Source organism: Astatotilapia calliptera, chromosome 22, assembly GCF_900246225.1.
Source record: "Astatotilapia calliptera chromosome 22, fAstCal1.2, whole genome shotgun sequence".
In the NCBI taxonomy this organism is placed as follows: Eukaryota; Metazoa; Chordata; class Actinopteri; order Cichliformes; family Cichlidae; genus Astatotilapia; species Astatotilapia calliptera.
This window is the reverse complement of record NC_039322.1, coordinates 16,468,279-16,488,575: the sequence shown is the minus strand read 5'-3', so window position 1 is coordinate 16,488,575 and position 20,297 is coordinate 16,468,279. Positions and strand designations below refer to the sequence as shown.

General features: G+C 44.6%; 1 protein-coding gene across 2 annotated transcripts; it reads right to left on the bottom strand.

The window, feature by feature from the left end:
- LOC113014533 (ankyrin repeat and IBR domain-containing protein 1-like) lies at nt 1–20,280 on the bottom strand. 2 transcript variants are annotated; one of them, XM_026156129.1, is made up of 21 exons: nt 20,011–20,280; nt 16,170–16,499; nt 11,931–12,102; nt 11,680–11,811; nt 10,644–10,835; nt 8,481–8,598; nt 8,151–8,371; nt 7,467–7,555; nt 7,227–7,371; nt 6,921–7,081; nt 6,353–6,441; nt 5,977–6,107; nt 5,709–5,843; nt 4,560–4,646; nt 4,362–4,428; nt 3,985–4,130; nt 3,390–3,568; nt 3,136–3,187; nt 2,891–2,944; nt 2,604–2,727; nt 1–2,268 (listed from the first exon to the last, which is right to left on the bottom strand). In XM_026156129.1, the coding sequence occupies exons 2-21, from the start codon at nt 16,355–16,357 to the stop codon at nt 830–832; spliced, it is 3,921 nt and encodes a 1,306-aa protein (XP_026011914.1). In that variant the 5' UTR covers nt 16,358–16,499; nt 20,011–20,280; the 3' UTR covers nt 1–829. The 2 variants fall into 2 exon arrangements, with proteins under 2 accessions (XP_026011914.1, XP_026011913.1); XM_026156128.1 differs by having other exon boundaries at nt 1–2,271; nt 20,011–20,279.
- Nucleotides 20,281–20,297: the final 17 nt, after the last annotated feature.

Below are 20,297 nucleotides of genomic sequence, written 5' to 3'. Positions count from 1 at the left end.
CCCAGAACAAAAAAAACAAAAAAAAAACAAAAAAAAACAGAACTCAATCTGCTCTGCAAACAAGCACCCACTGAACTTCCAGCTTTATGGGCGCTGCTCTGCAGCTGGGGCTGGCCTCTGACCTTCACGTGCAGAGAGGTGCTGTAATAGTGTGACGTTTACGCAGCAGACTGTGCCAGTCTGCTGAAAAGAAAGATCAGGACTGTATTGGCACTAACACAAACAGGCACAGTGTGCATGAAGGTCCAGAAATCAGAATTAGGCCCTCTGATTGTACAGCACGCTATAAACAGGCTCCAAAGTTACAGTTATCTTCATATATTTGGCTCTTGGAGCTCTGAACTGGCTTGTGGTTGGGTTAGTGTGAGAATCAAGTGTAGTTAAATGAGGCAAGTTTGGATTTCAGCATGAACAGCACCAAAACTTCACCCTGAACAAACTTAGGAGACAAACAGAAGAGGTGGGGAATTAAATTAAAATAAGAAAAAAACTAAACTAAACTAAAACACGGAGCATTTTGTTGTGTTATGATATCAGTAGCTCTCCGTTCATGGTTTAAACACTTCAAAGAATAATTTGTCTGTTTTTAGAGCAGACAAAAAGCACTTAAAAATAATCAAAACGTGTATGACATCATCTTTCCTGGACAGAGTCCGCAGGTCTTTAAGTCCTCTCTAAATACAGTATAATACATACAGTAAACACTCCACCCCCCAAACACAGGCACCACCATCATACATCTTGCATCATCCATCAGTGCTTCTCTCTGATTGGTTTTCTTTCTCTTTATCTCGGCTCTACCTTCTCTTTCTCTCTACATCTGTCACTTTCACACTAGGTGTTCCTGCTCCGTCCACTCTTCAGGTGACCGGTCCTCCTCTAACTGAAGGACGAGGTCTGAGTCTCTCTCCATTGCCGGGGCAGTGTGTGCGGGACTGTTTCCATGTTGGGAGTGTGAATGCGGGTGTGTGTGCGCTTCGTCCAGCGACAGGTCAGCCACACACCCTGCATCCACACCCTCTTCTCCAGCGTCTCTTTTTTCCAGCTCCAGAGTGCTCGGCCTCGACGTCTTCACGCCCTCGGCTCCCGGTGGGCCGGTCGCCGACCCTCTGCCTACTTCCGACTCGCCCTCCAGGGGCTGCCGGATGGGGGCGGAGGTCTGGCTCTCAGTCTCGGTGTGTGTGTCGGGAGAGGAGTCTGTCTCTGTGGTGGGTGGGGAGGGGATGAGAGCCAGGCTCTGCGGGTTATTCTGGGGGTTTATGTTGTTGTTAAACCAGGCCATGATGTTATCCAGCAGCTGAGCGCTGGCTGTGGGGTCCAAGGGCTCCAGGCTCTGAGGGTCACTGGGGGTGAAAGGGCCCCCTGGGGGAATCACTGGTGAGAGCAGCAGCTCTGGCTCAAGCTCTGGAGATGGGAGGCACAACTGGGTAGGGGGCTGGGGGTCTGATTTAGGGGGACGTTCGACGGCGTAGGCAGCAGGGCGCTCTGCGGTGTAAGAGCTGCTGTGTTCGGGGCAGGGGTTGTAGGAGCTGTCTGGTTTAGGGTTGCTGTTGTACGTGGCTGCATGTTCCCGGCTATAGGAACTAGGATGTGCGGGGTTTGGAGCGGGGAGGCAGGAGGCGGCGTGCTCAGCCTTGGCTAAATATGCACTCAAATGGCAGGAAGTCTGCTCTTTGCTGTCATAACGAGGGTCTGTGATGGTGATATGATCGAGCACATATGGGGCAGTCAGTGCACTCTGATCCTGTCTGTGGCTGCTGGGGTTGCTGCAGGCAGGTTCAGTGGTGTAAGGAGCAGCATGTGTACTGTGTATGTATGTGTGGTGTGAGCTGAGCTGCTCCTGCGTGTTTGTGTCCAGGTCGTAAGGAGTGGTTATGCTCCCCAGTTTCATAAGGCTGTCTCCCAGCTCCAGCAGCTCTGCGCTGAGGGAGGGAGGAGGCGGAGGGAGGGGGAGGGAGCTGGATACACAAGGCTGGGAGGTGGAGTCTGTCCTGTTAGGCGGGTGAGGAGGATCCAGGATGGACGCGGGGAAGGATGAGCCTCTGGCTCCTGGAGGACCCTCTGTGTTGAGAGAGTGTAAAACAGCATCGACCAGGTCTCCCGCTGGAGCCGCTCTTCTCTCCTGATCCACCCTCCCCTCCATCCCTCCCTCCAGTCCTCGTTCTCGGCGCGACTCCTGCAGCGACAGCTGGATGGCCAGAAGGATGTTGGGATCGTCTTCGTCGAGCGAGCCGAGCGCTCTCCTGCGACCCTCGCCCCTCTCCGTGCCTTCTGAAACACGAAATGTCACATTAAAGCACAGACTGCTGTGCGTGGCTTGATTACAAATTGATCCCAGTGATCGATGGCTCTGGGTGCTTCGACTGGAACAGACTGATGGAGCAATAAAGTAAAATCCCATTTACTGGTTGTCTTGTGCACTGACAAGACAATTTATTAATATAGGCAGGATCCAGAACAGAGTGTTTGCCAATATACTGCCTGTACCGGCTGTATACAGAACAATAAATTAATGAACACTACACTGTATTAATCTGAAAATTTTTTTTTGTTAAATACTTGATATAAGCCAGTTATACGGTGCATTAAAATGCTTGCCACACCTGTGTTGTCACTCCTCCTGCTGGTCTCTGGTGTGTTACTGCTGCTTCTAAGGCTGTGCAAACTCAGCATGTCTCCTCTGCGCCGTGGTCTGTGTCTGCGACGGTACTGGATGTCAGCATAATCCTGCAAAGAGTTATTCGAGTTCTATTATAAGAAAAAGACAACTTGAGGGAGCTATTTTGTGTCAGGCAGCATCAAAATCTCAAGCACAGAAAACAACATTCAGCCCATCATGCTTGTCCCTAAATATGCCAAAAAAAACCAAAAAAAAAAACTGGTGAATTACCTGCGACTGTCTCTCTCTCTGATCTGCTCCCAGTACGGAGTGCCGACTTCCCATCTTAACACACATAAGCAAACTATGTCAGCTGCTGCCGCCGCAGTCATGCATTAATACGACCTCATACACAAGTAGGTCACTAAAGCGGAGGTTTAGGAAGTAGCATTAGCGAGGCATGAGCCAAGATATTAGCAGAACGAAGAGAAGTTAGTGTTTGTGAGTGTGGTGTGACAGAAGGCGTTTGTGTTTACCTCAGGAGAAGCAAAGCCAAGGTACTCCCAATCCCACGATCCTCCAGGGTAACTGAAATGAATGTTAGCACACAATTACTTTTTTTAAAAACACATTTGAAGCAAACTAAACAACACTCAGCTTCAGTTTAAGTTCTTATGCCACTTCTTTATCCCCTGAATCCCTCTAAGTGGCTCTATGTAGTGAATTTGTTAACTTGAGCCAAAATTAGAACCATATTGTCTCTCTGTGCGTTGTGTGTGTGCTTTCTTACTTCCTGCGAGGAGGCTCTGGAGAGTCATTGGGAGCGACGCCACGGGCCACTGATGCCAAGAACTCCTGCCTCTTCTGCTGCACCAGGCGGGCCGCGCTGATGATCTTATGGCACGGCGTCCTCAGGTACGGACGGTTGACCTTCTGGGCCAGATCCTCTACGACCATCTCTAAGTCAGTCTGGGAGGACAAACAGAAGAAAGTGTTGAACACCGTCTTCCCCCCGTCAGACCGTGTAATCGTCTTGCAATCAACAGTGGTAGGTTGATCGTGCTGCTCAACTTCTGCATGACCACTTGGTTGCATCAAGTACTTACACTTGCAAAAATAGCGCAATCACTGATTTTTCCTAATAAGAGGTTTCCATCCCATTTATAATCTAGTGTGACTGAAATGCGAAAAAACCGACTCTTTTGCGTGTATATTTTAACAGATGTACCCAGTCCTCTGTCCACCAAGGCCATAATACACCCCAAAATTTGTTTATGTTCTACACAGTTTACCCCTACAGAGTCCAGGAATCCCTGTAGGCACTTCAGTTGTGTTAGTCCTGTTCATGCAGAGGATGCACACTTGTTGGATATATATTAAAATACCTGCATGAGCTCAAATATCTCTTTCTGGGTGCTGCCTTGCTGGAGGAAGAAGCCGTATGGGTAAGAGCACTTCAGCACGCGCCGCGTCTTCAGCAGCTCAGTCACGCCGTCCTCAATGAAGCGTGTGTCTGGGGGAGTGCCTTCACCTGCAGAAGAAAAGACACGTGTTTTATAGCTAGCCATGACTTTAATGAGCACAGGATTAATGTCTTATGACCCGGACGCACCAAAGCTTGGGTGTGAGTCTGAAAGGCATGACCTATTTGCGCTTTGGCAAAAACAAATATGCTATTCTCGGGCAAACGGCTTGCAGCTGACAAGCAGTTTACTCAGACTTCTTTTGAATCCTTTTCATGAGATCAGTGCAGGACACTTACGGCTAATGAAGGCCCTGCTCAGCTGCTCCATCTTCTCTTTAGCCGTTTTTAGCAGCTTTTGTTCCAACTAACACACACACAGACACACACAGAAGAGAGAATACACACACCAAATGATCACGAGATGTTTCTCTGGAAGCATTTTAGATTTTTGGGCGAGGTTTGCATCGTTATGAACGTATCTGTCGAGTGTATTACCTTGTAACTGTGTTCATGGTTCTTGAAGCGAGTGTAGTAGTGCATGAAACGGTCCAGCTCCTGGAAACTTTTGTGCTTCTTTTCTGCCTGTAAAAAAGAAAAACTCTTACTTCATTTAAACTCCTCTGTGTGTGTGTTTACTCACTGTACTCAGTGAAAGAGACTGAACAACTTCTATATTTGTGTGAATACAGACTCACTCAGCTATACCTATTTAGCTGCTCATTAATACATATATCTAATCAGCCAATCACATGGCAACAACTCACTGCATGTAGACAGGGTCCAGACAACCCTTTGAAGTTCAAATTGAACATAAGAGCGAGGAAGAAAGGTGATTAAAGTGATTTGGAACGTGGTGTTGTTGTTGGTCTGAGTATTTAAGAAACTGCTGATCTACTCTAAGGTTTACAGAGAGTAAGAAGAGAAAATATCCAGTGAGCAGCAGTTCTCTATGTGAAAATGCCCTGTAGATGCCAGAGGTCAGAGGAAAAAGGGCACACTGCCATGAGCTGATAGGAACACAACAGTAACTCAAACAACAACATTACAACTACGATATGCAGAAGAGCTAAGAACAGGAAACATACATGCTCAGTGAAATTTGACAGAGGATTGAAAAAAATGTTGCCTGGTCTGATGTGTTCCAATTTCTGCTGCCAATGACAAAGTCAAAAATAACATGATAGCATGGATCCATCCTGGCTTGTATCAACAATTCAGGCTGGTGTTGGTCATTTAATGGTGTGGAGGCCCCCTAGTACCAAATAACCATCGTCGAAACACCACAGCTGCTCCATCCCTATATGGCCACAATGTAAGAGTCTTCTGATTGCCACTTCCAGCAGGATTATGCACCTTGTGACCTCTGTGGCCTCCAGTCACCAGATCTCAATCCAATAGAGCATCTTTGGGATGCAGTAAAACACGAGATTCACATCACAGCTGGGCAGGCAACTGTGTGACCCTATTATGTCAATATGGACCAAAATCTAAGAGCAATGTTTTCAGGGGGAAAGGGGGTCCAACCAGGTACTAACAAACTGGACCAAAAAATAGTGTCCAGCAAGTGTTTTTACATCAGTGGAAGCTTATATGGGATAAAGTGTGTGTGTATTCTCCATTTTATGAGTGAGTAAGTGTTTATACCTCTACAGTCATCTCTTTGGACTGCTCTTCAAGTTGCTGGATGACCTCATAGCGAGTACAGCGATAGTAGCCACCTGTTGATGAGCTGTGTTTCTTCCACTCCTCCAGACAGATCCAACAGAAGTCATACTTACACTACACAGAGAGAAAAACACCAAGGTTAATTTATTAGGAATAAAATTAAATACAGAAAAAATTTTAATACACCGAGCAATCAACATTCATGCCTTTAAACGAAGACACACAGCAGACAGAGTTTAGTGTTTACCTTAGCACACTGCATGTGGTTGCAGCCCTCATTCTTCTGAATGGGAGACTTGCAGTTGGCACACGGTTTGGAGTTGGTCAGCAGCCACAGGCAGTTAGCAGCATCCTCATAGGCCTCGCTCACACCTGCCACTGTGGGAAAGCACACACAAACACACAGGTGGACGCACACACATTAGCAACATCTCTGCAGTCTAACACCTGGCCTGCAGACACATTCCGGCACATTACGCAAATATTAGTGACTTAAACACCTGCCAGCATCACATAAAATACAGCAGGCACATCCAGATAAGACGTCCTGACAGCTGCTCTTAGCTACCATATTGCTGGGCAGTTAAAGTTACAGTAAAACAAACAAAACAGCACAGGCATACACTCTTCAGGCTTCATCTCTGTGACTTTCTGGAGCCAGTTCCTCCACATCTGACAATCACATGGCTCGTGGGCCTCGCCAAGGCACTCCCTGCAGACACCGGGAGATAAAGAGAGAAGTTAATAAAGTCAAATCCAGCTAACCAAGACTACATAAGCATAAGAGCAAACACAGAATCCTAAGAGTTTCTGGGAATAAAGAAAACAGAAGGGAACACAAAAGAAGTAAAAGTTTCTGATAAAACAGATTTGGCTGGCGTGGTTTCAGATTAAGCAGTAATAACTCTTTTTTGCGTAGTAAGTTAGAACATGTGTATGCACATTTCATAAAACAATATTTATTCATGCCATTATGATCTGTGTGCACAATGCTGACGTTACTGCTCACACAGCAGCCTTTGTCCAGCTGCATGAACATAAAATGACTATAATATTTAGGTGTTCGGGTTAAATAACACACTAGCCTGTAATGTAACAGATCCAGACTTGTGTCCGACTTTGCTAAATTACATGTCAGTGACAGTGTCAATAAAACATGGCCATGTCTGAATCATAAATCCTGCAGCTTACCAGCAGAAGAGGTGACCCTTTCCACAATCAACAGCAGGTGAGGGCAGAAGGGGGAAGCTTGATGGGTCAGTGTCCCCCGGGCCCGGTCGGGTCAGCCTCACCGCCCGCTCGCAACGAGCTGCAGGACACCAACGGATGGATGGATTGTTCTCCACAAATGCCTGCAAACGGGGATGTTGGAAACAATGTCAGAGAACAGACAGGGAATGTGACGAAACAAAGAAAATGTCACTAAATAGTGCAACAAGAAACAGAACAAAGGCCCAGTCTTGAAGAGAAGGTGCAAACGATTATTTTGATTTCTACCTTGATGTCAAACTGCAGATAGCGCTGGTCCATCTCTCTGGAAACCACACTCTCTATCACATGCACAGGCACAAGCTGGTAGCACTCATATGCTGGACAGAAGATATTATGAGCATCTCCCTCCTGAATCTTTACATTGAGGAACCTGAGAAAGACACACACACACAGAACTGAGCTAAAACACATCTGCTTCAATAAAAAAAACACACACGCTTACACACTGAATGTTCATGCGCGTACCCTTCCCAGCAGGCTCTGCAGAACTCGTGGCCACAGGACATGTCCACTGGGTCCTCAAAGACTGAGATGGAGCAGAGACAGATTCCACACTGCAGGGGGGACGGAGCAAATCAGTCACATGATTTCAAATTTTTATTTTTATTTTTATTTCTGTTGATAAGATTACTTCTCTTTGACATGTCATTTGACATCCTCATACACAGAGAAGAAATGCAATAGCAGAACCAGTTCAGGATGTTCTGTCTTTGATTAACTCTGTACTTTTGAGGCCACAGATTGCTGGACTGTTGTACTTTAGCCATATCAGACTCTCTGGCATTTCTTCTACGGCCCAAACAGCTTTTATCTTATTCTGCAAATGTTCCACCTCACAGGTCAAACATTCTGAAAACCTAACAGAAAACCTCAACGTTGATTTTCAGGCAGACTTCCTTAAGACTGACAGTAAACCAGAGGCTAATGTTTATATGGAATGACAAAGAATTACTGCTGATGGCCTTGATCCCCTTTTTAGTAGGATTAGACATTAACCTGCAACCACTAGATAAATGAGACATCGTTTTCTGCCTTCAAAAAGAAAGCGCACAAAGAGTCTACCCTGTACTAAATATGCCTTCATACATGATCTATTTTTCATCATGAATGACTGATGTTCTTATATTAACATATATCACCACTGCTCACCATGGCCAGGCCCTCCTCTCCAGGCGTGAGGCAGCTGTCGGTGGTAGAAGTGAGAGTGAGAGTGAGGGGAGAGCGTGGGGTCCTAGGAGTGCGGGGGGAGGGCAGGGTGTCCCAGGCGTTGTACCCGCTAGGCGGTGGGGTCGGCATGGTGACACCAGAGCGCTGGCAGCAGCCCTCAGCGTCGGACATCCAGGCTTCCAGAAGCTTTTCTCTGTCCCAGTCTGAGCAAGTCAAACGTTATTAGAAAGACTGAGACAAACGCATGCATCGTGACAACAGCGCTGCGAGGGTTACTTAAGGTCACATATGAACGTCAACTTTATGACAAACCATGTGCTCGAAGCAGGGCCTCTGCAGTGAAGAGGGGGGCTTGCAGCATGTCGGCTGTCTCTACAATCAACATGTCCTTCAGCCTGCGCAGATCCTGAATCTTCAACCCCTCGTAAGGCTGAGAGGATACAGAGGGGGAGAAATGTTAGGAAGAGAGAAAAACCCGCAGTCAGAGAGAAGGTAAAAGATGGAAACAAAAACAGAATATAAAATATAAGACTGAAAAATGCTAAAAGAAGTGAAAAAGATAATGTGGAAACGATAAAAAGGACTGGGATGTGGGGCAGTCGGGGTTGGGGGTGGAGGTGGGTGAGACAGATTAAGCATTAGCATGGATTTGGCTGCAGGAAGGAAGATCAAAATGCTATCAGCTGGCAGCAGCCGCAGCTATACAGCGGTGCTGGTGACCTCGGTTTAACTGGGACTCTGAGAGACGTGGTGTGTGTATCTGTGGATCTGTGTATTACTATATACGTGTAAGAACCACTGTAAGTTGTGGATTGTGAAGAGAGAACATCAACAAGGGACAATCTGGCCAAGAAGCTGGAGACCCAAGTAGAAATATTCTAAAAATCTATAAACAGTGTCTGCACAAATGCAGAACACAAAACACTAAGTACATTTCAGGTTGGACACAGTGTTGAAACAAAATCACATACATGACCTTCAAAATACAGACAGCACATTTCGCCCCCAGATTGTTTTAATCTACACAGATTAGCAATGGTGACCTCACTGTCCTAAGATATATAGTCTTGAATCTGAAAAATAAACACACTGTACAAGTTCATGAGGGCAACCATCTACCTCTTTATCTTCACATGATTTAAATTTGACCTGCTATGCTTACGCTTATTTTCTGTCATATTCATGTTACAATGATAAACGCTTATGTTGATGTCCAAAGTTTCAAATAATGAGGTCAACGTGCGTGTAAGTAATCCGTGTAAGCCTAAAGCTCAGGATTCAGAGTGCCATAAACGCTCTGCTTCACGGACAGAGCGCCTAATCTTGGATCTTTATGATATCAGTGGAAACTGATAACAATTCTCAATATGGTCATCTGAGGCACACAGCTCCGACTGTGAGACAGAAGCTCCTCGCCGTTTCGTTTTTTTGGTCACGATGGGCAACCACTCAGAAGAAAGCCGCCTTAAAGAGAGAGGAGCTAAAGCAGCATGTTCCAGGCAGTAGATGAGCTTAAGTGCTGCACAAACATAAAATAAATACACATTATTCTATACTGTGAATTAAGCAAAGCTATCCTTGATTAGTGCTGTGCCATATCATATAATGGCAATAATACCGGTATAAATTCTGGGCTTGTCTCATTGTGCAACAACACAGACAAGCAGACACGTCTGAGAGCGAAAGCTACGTGTCATTCTCTGATAACAATTCAGTATCTAAAAAAGGAGCCACTACAGTACTTTGCAAAATATGCAAGAAACATTAAATTTGTTTCACCAATTGAGGCAAAACAAACCATTGAGTACAACCAGGCTATGAAGAAATGTGAGGAGCAGATACTAGCAATCAAAACTTAAATGACTGCACCGAGTCCCGCTGGAGCGCTCACTAGCTGCACTCTATATGACAAGAAGACCAAGCTGTGGGTGGAAATTACTGATGCATTTATATGGTGGTAAATGAGGGCTTTAAGCAACTGGTTAAAAAGCTTGACCCAAGATATTTTTGTGCTTATGCCATGTCACTGCTATTGTACGTTCATGCTGCTGCTGCTGCTCTGAATCAATGGCAGTAACTTAATGAAAAAGAAGAATGGAAATGCTATTCATTTCATTTATCACCAAACCCTAGCATAGATATAGTCCACAAGTGAAAATAGGGAGCTGGAAATGCTCCACCTAAAGAGTAATCTGGTGTAATCACATTATTGCCATACATTTACCAGTCCTCATTATCTTCATAAAACAAAAAGTCGAACCTTAAATCTGATAAATATTTCAATTCTTGTTTGAATTTTTACACAAGAGTTGTTTTCTATGCAAAAATATAATCATAAGATCTAAATGAACATGCTTGTGCACAGTAAGGATACTCCTTGTCAAGCAAATGTTTTAAAGACTCAACAGTGACTAAAAAGCTTAAAAATAACTTAGGCCAGCAGGGAAACCCTACATCGGGTAACCACGGTCTCACCTCCTTGTACTGCAGCAGGTTGGTTTCACCGTGTGCGTCTGTGTGTGACTGCTGAGCTGAAGAGGAGGAGAAAACCATCTGCGACTCCAGGCTGAGGGCCAGCTCGGTGTGGTGGTGCCGCTCGGCGTGATCGCATGGCGTCAGCTTGTCTTCGTCCTCCACAAAAAGGTCCGCCTCACTCTGGATCAGCAGCTAGAGGAGGGACGAGGCAACAAAAGGAAGGGGAGAAAGAGATAATAGAGAGAAACAAGAAATTAAGGCACTTTCAACAAATGACGCAGAGGAAGGAAGAGGCAAAGACAATGGGAGCAAACAGCAGGAACACAAAGGGGAAGATGAGAAAACAACAGGACAGGAAACCAAAAATATGGGAAAGGGGAAGAGATGAAAAAAATTACAAAAGGAGCAAAGGCAGACAGTGAAAGAGATTTAAATCAACAGGAGTCAAAAGACAGTTTTTGGTAAGTATAGATCAAGAAGGTTGAAGGAAGGATGCAGAAGCCAACGGAAAAGTCTTTAAAGTTTTTATCTTAAAAAAATCGAATTTCTGATTTTCACAGGGTCGTACATGTGAGATTTATGAAAACTTTTATTCCAGAAGGTTAATTTTCTGCCGAAGTGCTCGTTTGAGCTGGTAAAATACAAAACAGATATACGAGGAGTTGGCATAATTCAAAATCATTGGATTGTAGATTATTTGACTGTTCCAGTTACATAAAATACAGATCACCTGCAGAGAAAATAGGTGACCTTTGGGTAGTGACTACACATGCAAGCATTCATACAGGGTTAAAAGAGTCTGTTACTTAACAGACGTATCTGTATTTTACTGTCATTACAACCACTTCATATTCAAAAAGTGTATTTTAACTTTGAATCAACTAAACCACATTTTAAAAAAGGGTTAAATTATTTTTTAAGCACTGCCCTGCTTTTTGACCTTTGGTTGAAGGTCAAACCTCTTTGTTGGACTCCAAACATTTTCATATGCATGAAAAACCCTGGAGTTTGAATAGCGTCCAAGACTTTGTCTCACCTCCACACAGCTCTTCATGCCTGCAGCGGCAGCATAGTGCAGACAGGTGCTGTGGTGGTTGTCGGTGGCGTTAACATTAGCTTTCTCGTACTGGCCTCCCTCTAGCCTGGCCCCAGTCCAGTTCAGGATCATCTGGTAATGGAAAGACACACCACATGTGTCAGCTGTGGCTTCATAGAATGCAGTTTATTCCCACTACCATGCAAGCGTAGACACTAATCTATATTTGCCCCCCCCCCGTGCGTCTGTACCTGCAGGCAGTCTGCACGGCGCTGCTCGTCCCTCTGTGGTCTGGCCAGTCGTGGTGACAGCGCTCCCTCTGGCAGCAGCAGGATCTGTGGGCCTTGGCACAGCACATGCAGGCAAGTCTCATTGTGCACATTGCGCTTGTTGGGGTTTCCTTCTTTGCTGAACAGGAAGGACCTAAATGATGCAGACAAGAATGAAGAGATTAGATAAAAGAGGGTAAAACCGGTTCAGAGGTATTCACATGTGAGGTGGAAAGAGAGGAAAGGCCTGACAGTAACAGGAGGAAGGCTTGAAACAGAGTCAAAGAGAAGAGGAAGATGAATTATGGAAGTAAAATGGACAGTGAAATGAAGAGACAAGGTAAAGATGGCATAATATCGACTATTTCTGTTTAACATCTTTGAGATAATGGACATGCTGGCTGACGGGTGTGAGCGCAAACACATGCACACAAACACACACACTTAGCGGGTGATGGATGTGCCAGTTGCTCTGGGAGTAAGACTGTAGCTGCAGTTCTGTTTAGTAAAATAGTTTCCCCTGCTTTATGTCTGTGGAAACCTCCATTTACTGATTACCTCTCCACTCTTTTATATGCCTCAGCACCTTTCCCTTTTCAAGTTTCTTTTTACATTTTAAAAACCAAAGTCTCTTTTTGTTTTTCCCCCCACACCTTCCTATTTGCGATAAAGCCAGCGAGGAAAAACAGATTCTTTTTCATCAGCGGCACAGCACAAATAGTGTTGCACATAAAATGATTCTCTCTAATGCAAATCCAATAAAAGGAGAAGAAAAAAATAGGATGTCACAGGATTGACAATTGTAAGGACACCAGCTGAAAAGATTTTGTAAAGCCTCGCCCTCTCTTGCACAATTTGGACACGGCAGTCGATGCTTCTGAATTTGAAGTTTCTCAGTGTGTAGTCCTTCAGTCTATTCCTCCACTGCTGCCCTGCTTTTCCACTTTTGACCCTCTTATCCTGTCAGCCACAAGCCCCTGCAGCTTCTCTCTAATGACAGTGCACTGCCAATTCATCCGCACAGCAATAATCACTAATTATTCCCTCCCAACCCCAACCCAATACCCCCTCCACCACCACCACCACCTCAACACACATATGCATGCACAAATCCCGATGTTCAGGATGGATGGCCCTAATATAAGCAGGCTGTGGGGAGGTCACATGTTTTGTGTTGTTGCTGTGAAGTTATTAGTGGAGGGCAGGAAACCTCAGCGGAGCGTTAAAACTAACTACTTTGTCGTACACATGGCTGAAAAGCAAATCAGCTTGAGGAGACTCAATGCGTCCAAGATATAAATAAAAAAATAAATAAATGAAGTCGGCAGTTGAAATGTACTCTTTTGATTCTTTCAACAAAAGAAAAACAAACTGTTCACAATGACGTCCGAGTTGTTATTTACATATTTTTTCCTGTGACTTGTCGTGGAGGAAGGGTTACACTTCCTGAACTACACCCAGTTTTCCAGTAATAGGTCTACTTGAGATTTTCCAGTTTGCACTTCTCACGGGATTACTTGCCAATTCGACCCACAGAGACGACTAGCAGAGAGCGAATAAACACGAAGCAGATACGTGTTAAAAATAATCTGAAACAGACTCTCCATCCACCAGCCCACGCTCGTCCTCTGTGAGTCTTTATTTTGTCTGAGATTTCTCGGTTGTCTCTCTATTGCCACTGTCCAACTGAACTGCTGGAACAAAGAAGCCTTTCCTCTGATGCTTATCAGGAGCAGAGCGCTGCGTTCAGCACGCCTCTCTGGCCCATTATAGGTTAGTAGGAAGGAACACAAATAGCACATGGATTGATTCACTGTGTTATATTCTCAGACGCATTAAGCAGTTGCCGAGTCTCAGTTTTTTTCCACCTCCTTTAAACACAAACGGCCGTGTGCACACATGCAGATAGACAGATAATGAACCCCCCGCCCCCCGACCCCCCGTAATCATGGTAAGAAAGGCTAAGAGAGAGGACAAATGGGAGGAGGAGGAGAGGAGGAAGACTACTGAGTCACTGAATCAGCTGTCATGGTCAAGGCCAGCAGCTTGATTATCTCTGCAGGAGGTAACAAAGGCCCACTGGTGTGCTGCTTGCTATATTTTTCTATAGTTTGACCCCTTTTCTTAAGGCTGTGTTTGACTTAGTGACTCTGTGGTTTTTGTCAGTCTGTTGACTTGATTGCTGTTGATGGTGCTGTCTGTCTATTTCTGCAAACTCTTGTTTTGAGAAAGTGTGCAGGCGGTGAAACTCCTCACAGCACAATAGCCATGCAATGAATTCAAATCTTTTAATACTCTTAAAGAGGAACTGTAGTGATTTAGCACCGCACTTCATTAAGCAGAGAGACTCACAAGAAAGAGCTTTAAAGGAATGTACACAAAAGCGGATGGAATTTCCCAGTAAGACTTGCATAGTACTGGAAACACACAAGCCTTAGATCAGATCTGCCTCTCCAGCATCCTTATCAACTTCTCAAAATTGTAATACAAGCTTAGTCCACATACTCTGTGAAGTCTATGAAGCTTTACATGAGATGACCTGAACAGCTGTATTTTCAGACATTAGGAAGCTGCGTGCTGATGCAAAAATATTCTAACAAGAAGCAAGAAATGTACCAGTGAAGCTAAAAATACTGAAATGTTTTAGTTACTTTATTTACCAGGATGTTGCGTTTGTCTTTGACTTCACTACAGTGTGAATGTCTCGCTAGTTTCTCTGTAATTTCTCTCACCAGATTTCAGTTTGTGGCTATTACTGCATGTGTGCGAGAGAGCAAGCAGGCGGGGCACAGTAGACCAAGCAGCATGGTAGCAGAGCAGGAGTGCTACTTGAGTTTATGACAACTCGTTAGCCTGCAGCAAACATCCAAGAGGTGTTAATTTGTCGAACAACCAAAGGCGGACAGATGCTGGAAGCTACTTAGACCACAAGTAGCTCAGTGTCTGATTTATAGAGGAACCACCTAAGGCCTCAATCACACAGGCCTAGAGATTGGTCAGTGACCATCCGGTCAACCACCGTTCACAAAGGAAAAATTTGTTGGCAAGAGGTAGTTTGAAGCTGCTGCTTTTTGATAGGTGAAATTTGTCGCAAAGAGGATACTGCACTGACAGCCACTTTTCAACTGCTTTGGTTGCTAGCAGGTTCGTGCGATTGCTTGTAGTTTGTATGAAAGATGCCGACTTGTCTGCAAATGCTTGCAAAGTGACAGTGAAACTGTGAGATGTGCGATGCAAAGTGAGACTGACAGATGGAGACCAGAGACTCTCCCATCCCCGCCATCCACTGTTCTTTCTGTATATTTAGGGCTGTGCAGTTTCTATGTCTGGAATGGTGATTGTACAACTTTTACACAGAAGGCTACATTCTCCACTTCTGGTTTGTGAAGCATTCTCAAGTGTCACTAGAGCTCTTAAGAGTAAATACCAAGTGTTTACAGACAAGTCGGCATCTTCCATGCAAACTACAGGCAATCTGCTATCAACCAGAGTAATCACAAAGAAGTTTTCAATGCAGCACTCTCTTTGCGATCAATTTCCAGCAACCATTCGCCAACCAGTCAGGGAATAACATTTTTCCCTAGCGACCAGCAGGGAGCAGCAATCAGTCTCGAGGTCTGCGTGACTGAGGCCTAACAAATCCAGCAGGACCAGCTCGTTTCAAAGACAGCAGGGGAGCAATACTTAAGCCAAGTTTTCTTCTGTGCTGAATAACACAAAACAAAACAGAATGACAGAGAAAACAGCTGTTGTGTGCACGGTCAGCCTAGAAATAGCAGTTCTGATAACAGGTCCCGTGAACTCATCGCGTATTAAAACAACAACAAAAAAAATAAAAATCAGAACCTTTAACGAGACTCTCAGAAGTGCTCATTCAAGCCATTGGTCATTTTTGAGATGGTGGCTTGCAGTTTTATATCTTACAAAGTAAGTGCCTTTAAGGGTCTAACTACATTTTATTTCCACAGCTCCTCATGGCTAATGCACTTTCCCCGCTCCCTGTAACATCATTTACATAATCTTACAGTATATATGCGACTGGCGTCTTTGGGCCTCCGCACATTAAGTGGCCTTTCTTGCCATCAAAGGCAATTACAGATATGGTGATTCTCAGAAATGTCTTAAATCTGACATGCTGCTAATTGTTATTCAATTTAACATGACTCACTGCCCTCCTAACTGCACTGGATAACTGCTGCATTGCATGAGACTGACTTTTACCTGAGCAGACGTGTCATGGCGTGGCGGCACACATAGTGCATGGGTGTGTTGTGCTGGTACTGCTCTCCATACGATGCGTTTGGGTCCAGACCATCCCTGAACTGAGGGTTGCCCTCGTACAGCTGCCAGGCCAGGGCCTCGTCACCGTTCACAAGGGACTTGCGGAACTTGGTGGCTGTGTTTCCCATCGCTTCGGGCTCGCAAACGGCCACCTAAAACGAAGCTGTGGCCAATGCCTCACTACTCCTCTCTTCCTCCTCCTCCTCTTTCTCCACCCCCCCGTACTCCACAGGTCACGACTTAGAGCAACATGGTTCAGCGTTTCCTTCCCTGCAAAGAAGAGAAAGGTGGGAATTGGTTAGAGAGAAAATGAAGTTGGAAAGAAGGAATAAGAGCAGATGAAAAAAAGGCAAACAATCGATTGAGTCCATTCATTGATTAGCTGTGTGTTAGATGGACAGATGCCATTTTATAGAAAATAGAAAAGAAAACAGAGAGACAGAAAAAAAAGACAGTTGTAAAGAAGCCAGGCCAGAGGGGAAGGTTGATGATATCCAAGCCATTGATTTGTTAGTTGGTTGATGAAAGACACAGTCGATATTACCACAACTGACCATTCTGGACCATTGTGTCCAGTTAGGTCACTGTTGTAAGATAAAAAAAAAAAATCTGCATGTCTTCGACTGTTTACATGCTCTTCTGCTACTGAGACTCTGAGAGTGTGTTAAACCATGCAGCACTAACATGCTGGACCCAAACCAGTTTTACTTTGCCCCTCAGCCGCTAAACGAAAGAATCACAAGCGTCATAGCTATGGCTGCCCCAGCAGAGCTTACTCTCCCAACAACAGCTTATAAACCTACTGCAGATTCACAGGTTATCAAAATATAACCGTTGGATTCCCACCATTTCCTTAAAAAGAAAAACTGGCCTGGAAAGCTTCCCCCCCCCATATCTATCTATATATATATCTATATATCTATATATATCTATATCTATCTAATCTATATATATCTATATCTATCTAATCTATATCTATATCTGTCTATCTAATCTATATATATATATATATATATATATCTCAAGCAATATAAGAGATGAGAGATATGGGACACAAACAAACACTTCTGTCCTTTCACATATTGTACATTATCTCTGCTTGATGTACACGTCTTCTCCACCTCTCCTTCTTTCTCTCTCTTACTCACAAACACTTACACAGTTTGGTGTGCCTTTAACACACGGTATTACATGCTGTAATGAGTGGACTGTGTAATGAGTGCATGGGCCTCTGTGTGTATTGCGCTGTTGAGGGTATCATTACAGTCTTCATTCTATAGCCATCTGTCTGGCCTTCACAAAGAGCCTCTTTTTAGCCCGGCTACAGTTGGCCGCTGGCTGGCCGGGCTCTGGAACATTTGAATAACATGGCTGACTGCCTCCCTTTTCTTTGCTGTGACAGAAAGGGACACAGACAGGAAAAATACACACTGACAGACCGGTGAATAATAGCCACTGCAAGTTCTCTCGTGATGCACACAGCAGACCGGATCTTGTGTGTGTTTGTGTATATCTGGAGGGAGGTCGTGGAGGGGGTCGTGGGGGGGTGGTGGTGGTGGTGGGGACTGTAGTTAATAGGTCAGTCTGTCTGTTTGGCTCTGTTTTGTGCATGCTGGTTTACTTCCAGTTCACTTCACATCTCCACGTACCTCCCTCTCTGTCTCTCATACTAAATAAGGACAGGAAGTTTGGACATGAAGGAATTTTGGAATTCCAGCGATCACAAGTGCCGCTGTTCACAGTGGAGTGCAGCTATTGACTTTATTACACATCATTCGATGGTGGGGTGGAACTGAGGCACAGTAAGTGTTCCACTGCTTGTTAACTTGGCACTCATCTGCTAGGCTGAATTTCAGAGGCATGTTTTATGAATCACGCTTGAAAGTCAACAATATTTAGTTAGCCTCATAACACAGAGCTACTCAGAACAGGCCTCTGATACATATGGTCTTCCCCATTTTAGGCAATGCAATAGTTGTGACGTAATGACTCATGAGCTCAAGAATCCTAAACACATGAATCCCGTCAGATGACTCCCACTAACAAGGACTCAGTCATGGTGCTCGAGCTTCTCGGAAACCCAGTCAGCAACACACCCCCATTTAGACCAAATCACGCAAAAAAAGCAATTTATGGTGAAAGTTTGGAAAGAGTCTGCAACTATTGCAACAAAACAAGTAATGGATTGCTCTTTGCTTTCTTTTTTTTTTTTTTTTTTATAGACAAATGAATCACTTAATATCAAACAAGATTTAATGTCATTAGGATTTTGACTAGCAGTTATTTTTTACTTATTTATTAGCAGTCTAGTCTCATCCTTAGTCAATAAAATGACAGAAAACAGTTGTTTCAGTGTCATAAATTGTAAGATGACACAAAAAAGACTGTCCTTACTGACCAGTGATTTATAATAGCATTCATACCAGCAAATCTGAATTTTAGAGAAGACAGAATATGGCAGTGTGTGGCTGAGGGACCGGGTTGTGGATTATTTTTCTGCTGATCCAATAACTGACTAATGATTTGAGATCTAATTACAAAACAGGCATTCAATGCTGGGTTTCAGTCAGTCCTGTTAGGCAACAGCTTAAAAGGAAAAACCATACCCTCTTTCCCCTATAGTGTGGGGATCAAGTTGCTCGGTTATGTTGGTGGTGGGTTGGATGACAATGCAACCATTTGTAGGGCACACTGGGTCACTGAACAGTTTAATACGCATGAAAATGATAATAATATTATTTAAGTCCAACTGAAACACCTATTAGGAGAAATTTTGGACTGATGCAACAAATTTAGCATTATCATGTTTATCAAAGCTGGAGGGATGGAGGGCCTTCCCGAGCATTTTACAGCCAACCCCAAAGAGTCCTGAAGCTGTTCTGAAAACACACACACACTTTGTTTGAGGGTTTCCTTGAATTTGCCAATCTTACGTTCCTCTGATTTTTAGGTTTTACCAGTTATGATGTGCTGCAAACTATTGTGAAAGTAAATTCAAAGAGGATCAAAGCATTTACGTTCAACCTGTCACAAGCCTAATTTAAAGCGATCGCTTTAAATGAAAAACAAAAAACAATCAAACACACATAAAACATGACAGCCACTGGAGTGTTGCTGCTGTTATCAAAAGTTGCTGTCAGCTGTAACACGTCAGTGGTAAAACCTACCCAAACTCTGGGCAATCAAGCCACTCTATAACTGCTGCGGGACAATGTATGGTCGTTAAAAGGGGCATAAAACTTGTGAGTCAAAGGCAGAAGCTGCGTTACAACATTAATAATAATAAAAATAATACGATAATACAGCGCGACTGACTTCACTAGCAGCTGGGCATTTTACCAAAATTAGCTGGGTCGCCGTATATCGGCTAAATATTCAGGTCAGACCTCGTGTGGGTGTCTCCGAAGTGTGTCAGCATGAAATGGAGCACAAAACAAACAGTGGCCGACTTCTCTCTTCATGTTTGTGTCCATGCGGCCCCTTGGTTAAAGCTCCTTTGTTCAGCAACCGTACAGTCTGCTTGAATTACTACCCCAACTGGGAAGCGAGTAGTAGGTGTGTAGTTTCTGTAATGCTGCCGAACAAAACGCTTTGCCGGTAGTTTTAACGTTTTCGCAGGATGTGGCGGCGCCGCTGGGAAGCGTTAACACCCAGTGCAGCTTACCTTTCTGCCGTTACCGACGCTAGCAAAGCGTCTATTTTCCTGTCTCAGGTTAACGTTAGCGAGATATGTTAGCCTCAACTACCTACAGCCGGGCAGCATCTCCGTCGCTCTACTTACACGGTCGTCTCACTTGGTCACTACTTCATTCGGAAACTTGCATACATCCAGGGACATTATCCTGTGGCTGTCATTCGCATCCCCGGCTGCGGTTCCGCTGGACCATCCTCTCTGCCACCGGACCCGGTGGGGACAATGATGCTGTTGCCGACAGCGGAGGGGCGAGACTGACTTCGTTCTCTGTGTTGTTGTTGCTGCCAAAGGGAAAAGCGTGTTGCGCATGCGCAGCACTACCTGTCACGCAGAGAGCTTTCACCGGATTGGTCGGCTATCTGCGCTCGCTGGTT

Excerpts from the sequence above, each read along its gene's own strand:
- LOC113014533 (XM_026156128.1), bottom strand. The coding sequence starts at position 16,357 with ATGGGAAACACAGCCACCAAGTTCCGCAAGTCCCTTGTGAACGGTGAC. Across the intron at positions 8,372-8,480 it reads GGCCCTGCTTCGAGCACATG|ACTGGGACAGAGAAAAGCTT; the intron begins GTTTGTCATAAA and ends TGACTTGCTCAG. Across the intron at positions 4,131-4,361 it reads GAGCAGGGCCTTCATTAGCC|GTGAAGGCACTCCCCCAGAC; the intron begins GTAAGTGTCCTG and ends TTTCTTCTGCAG.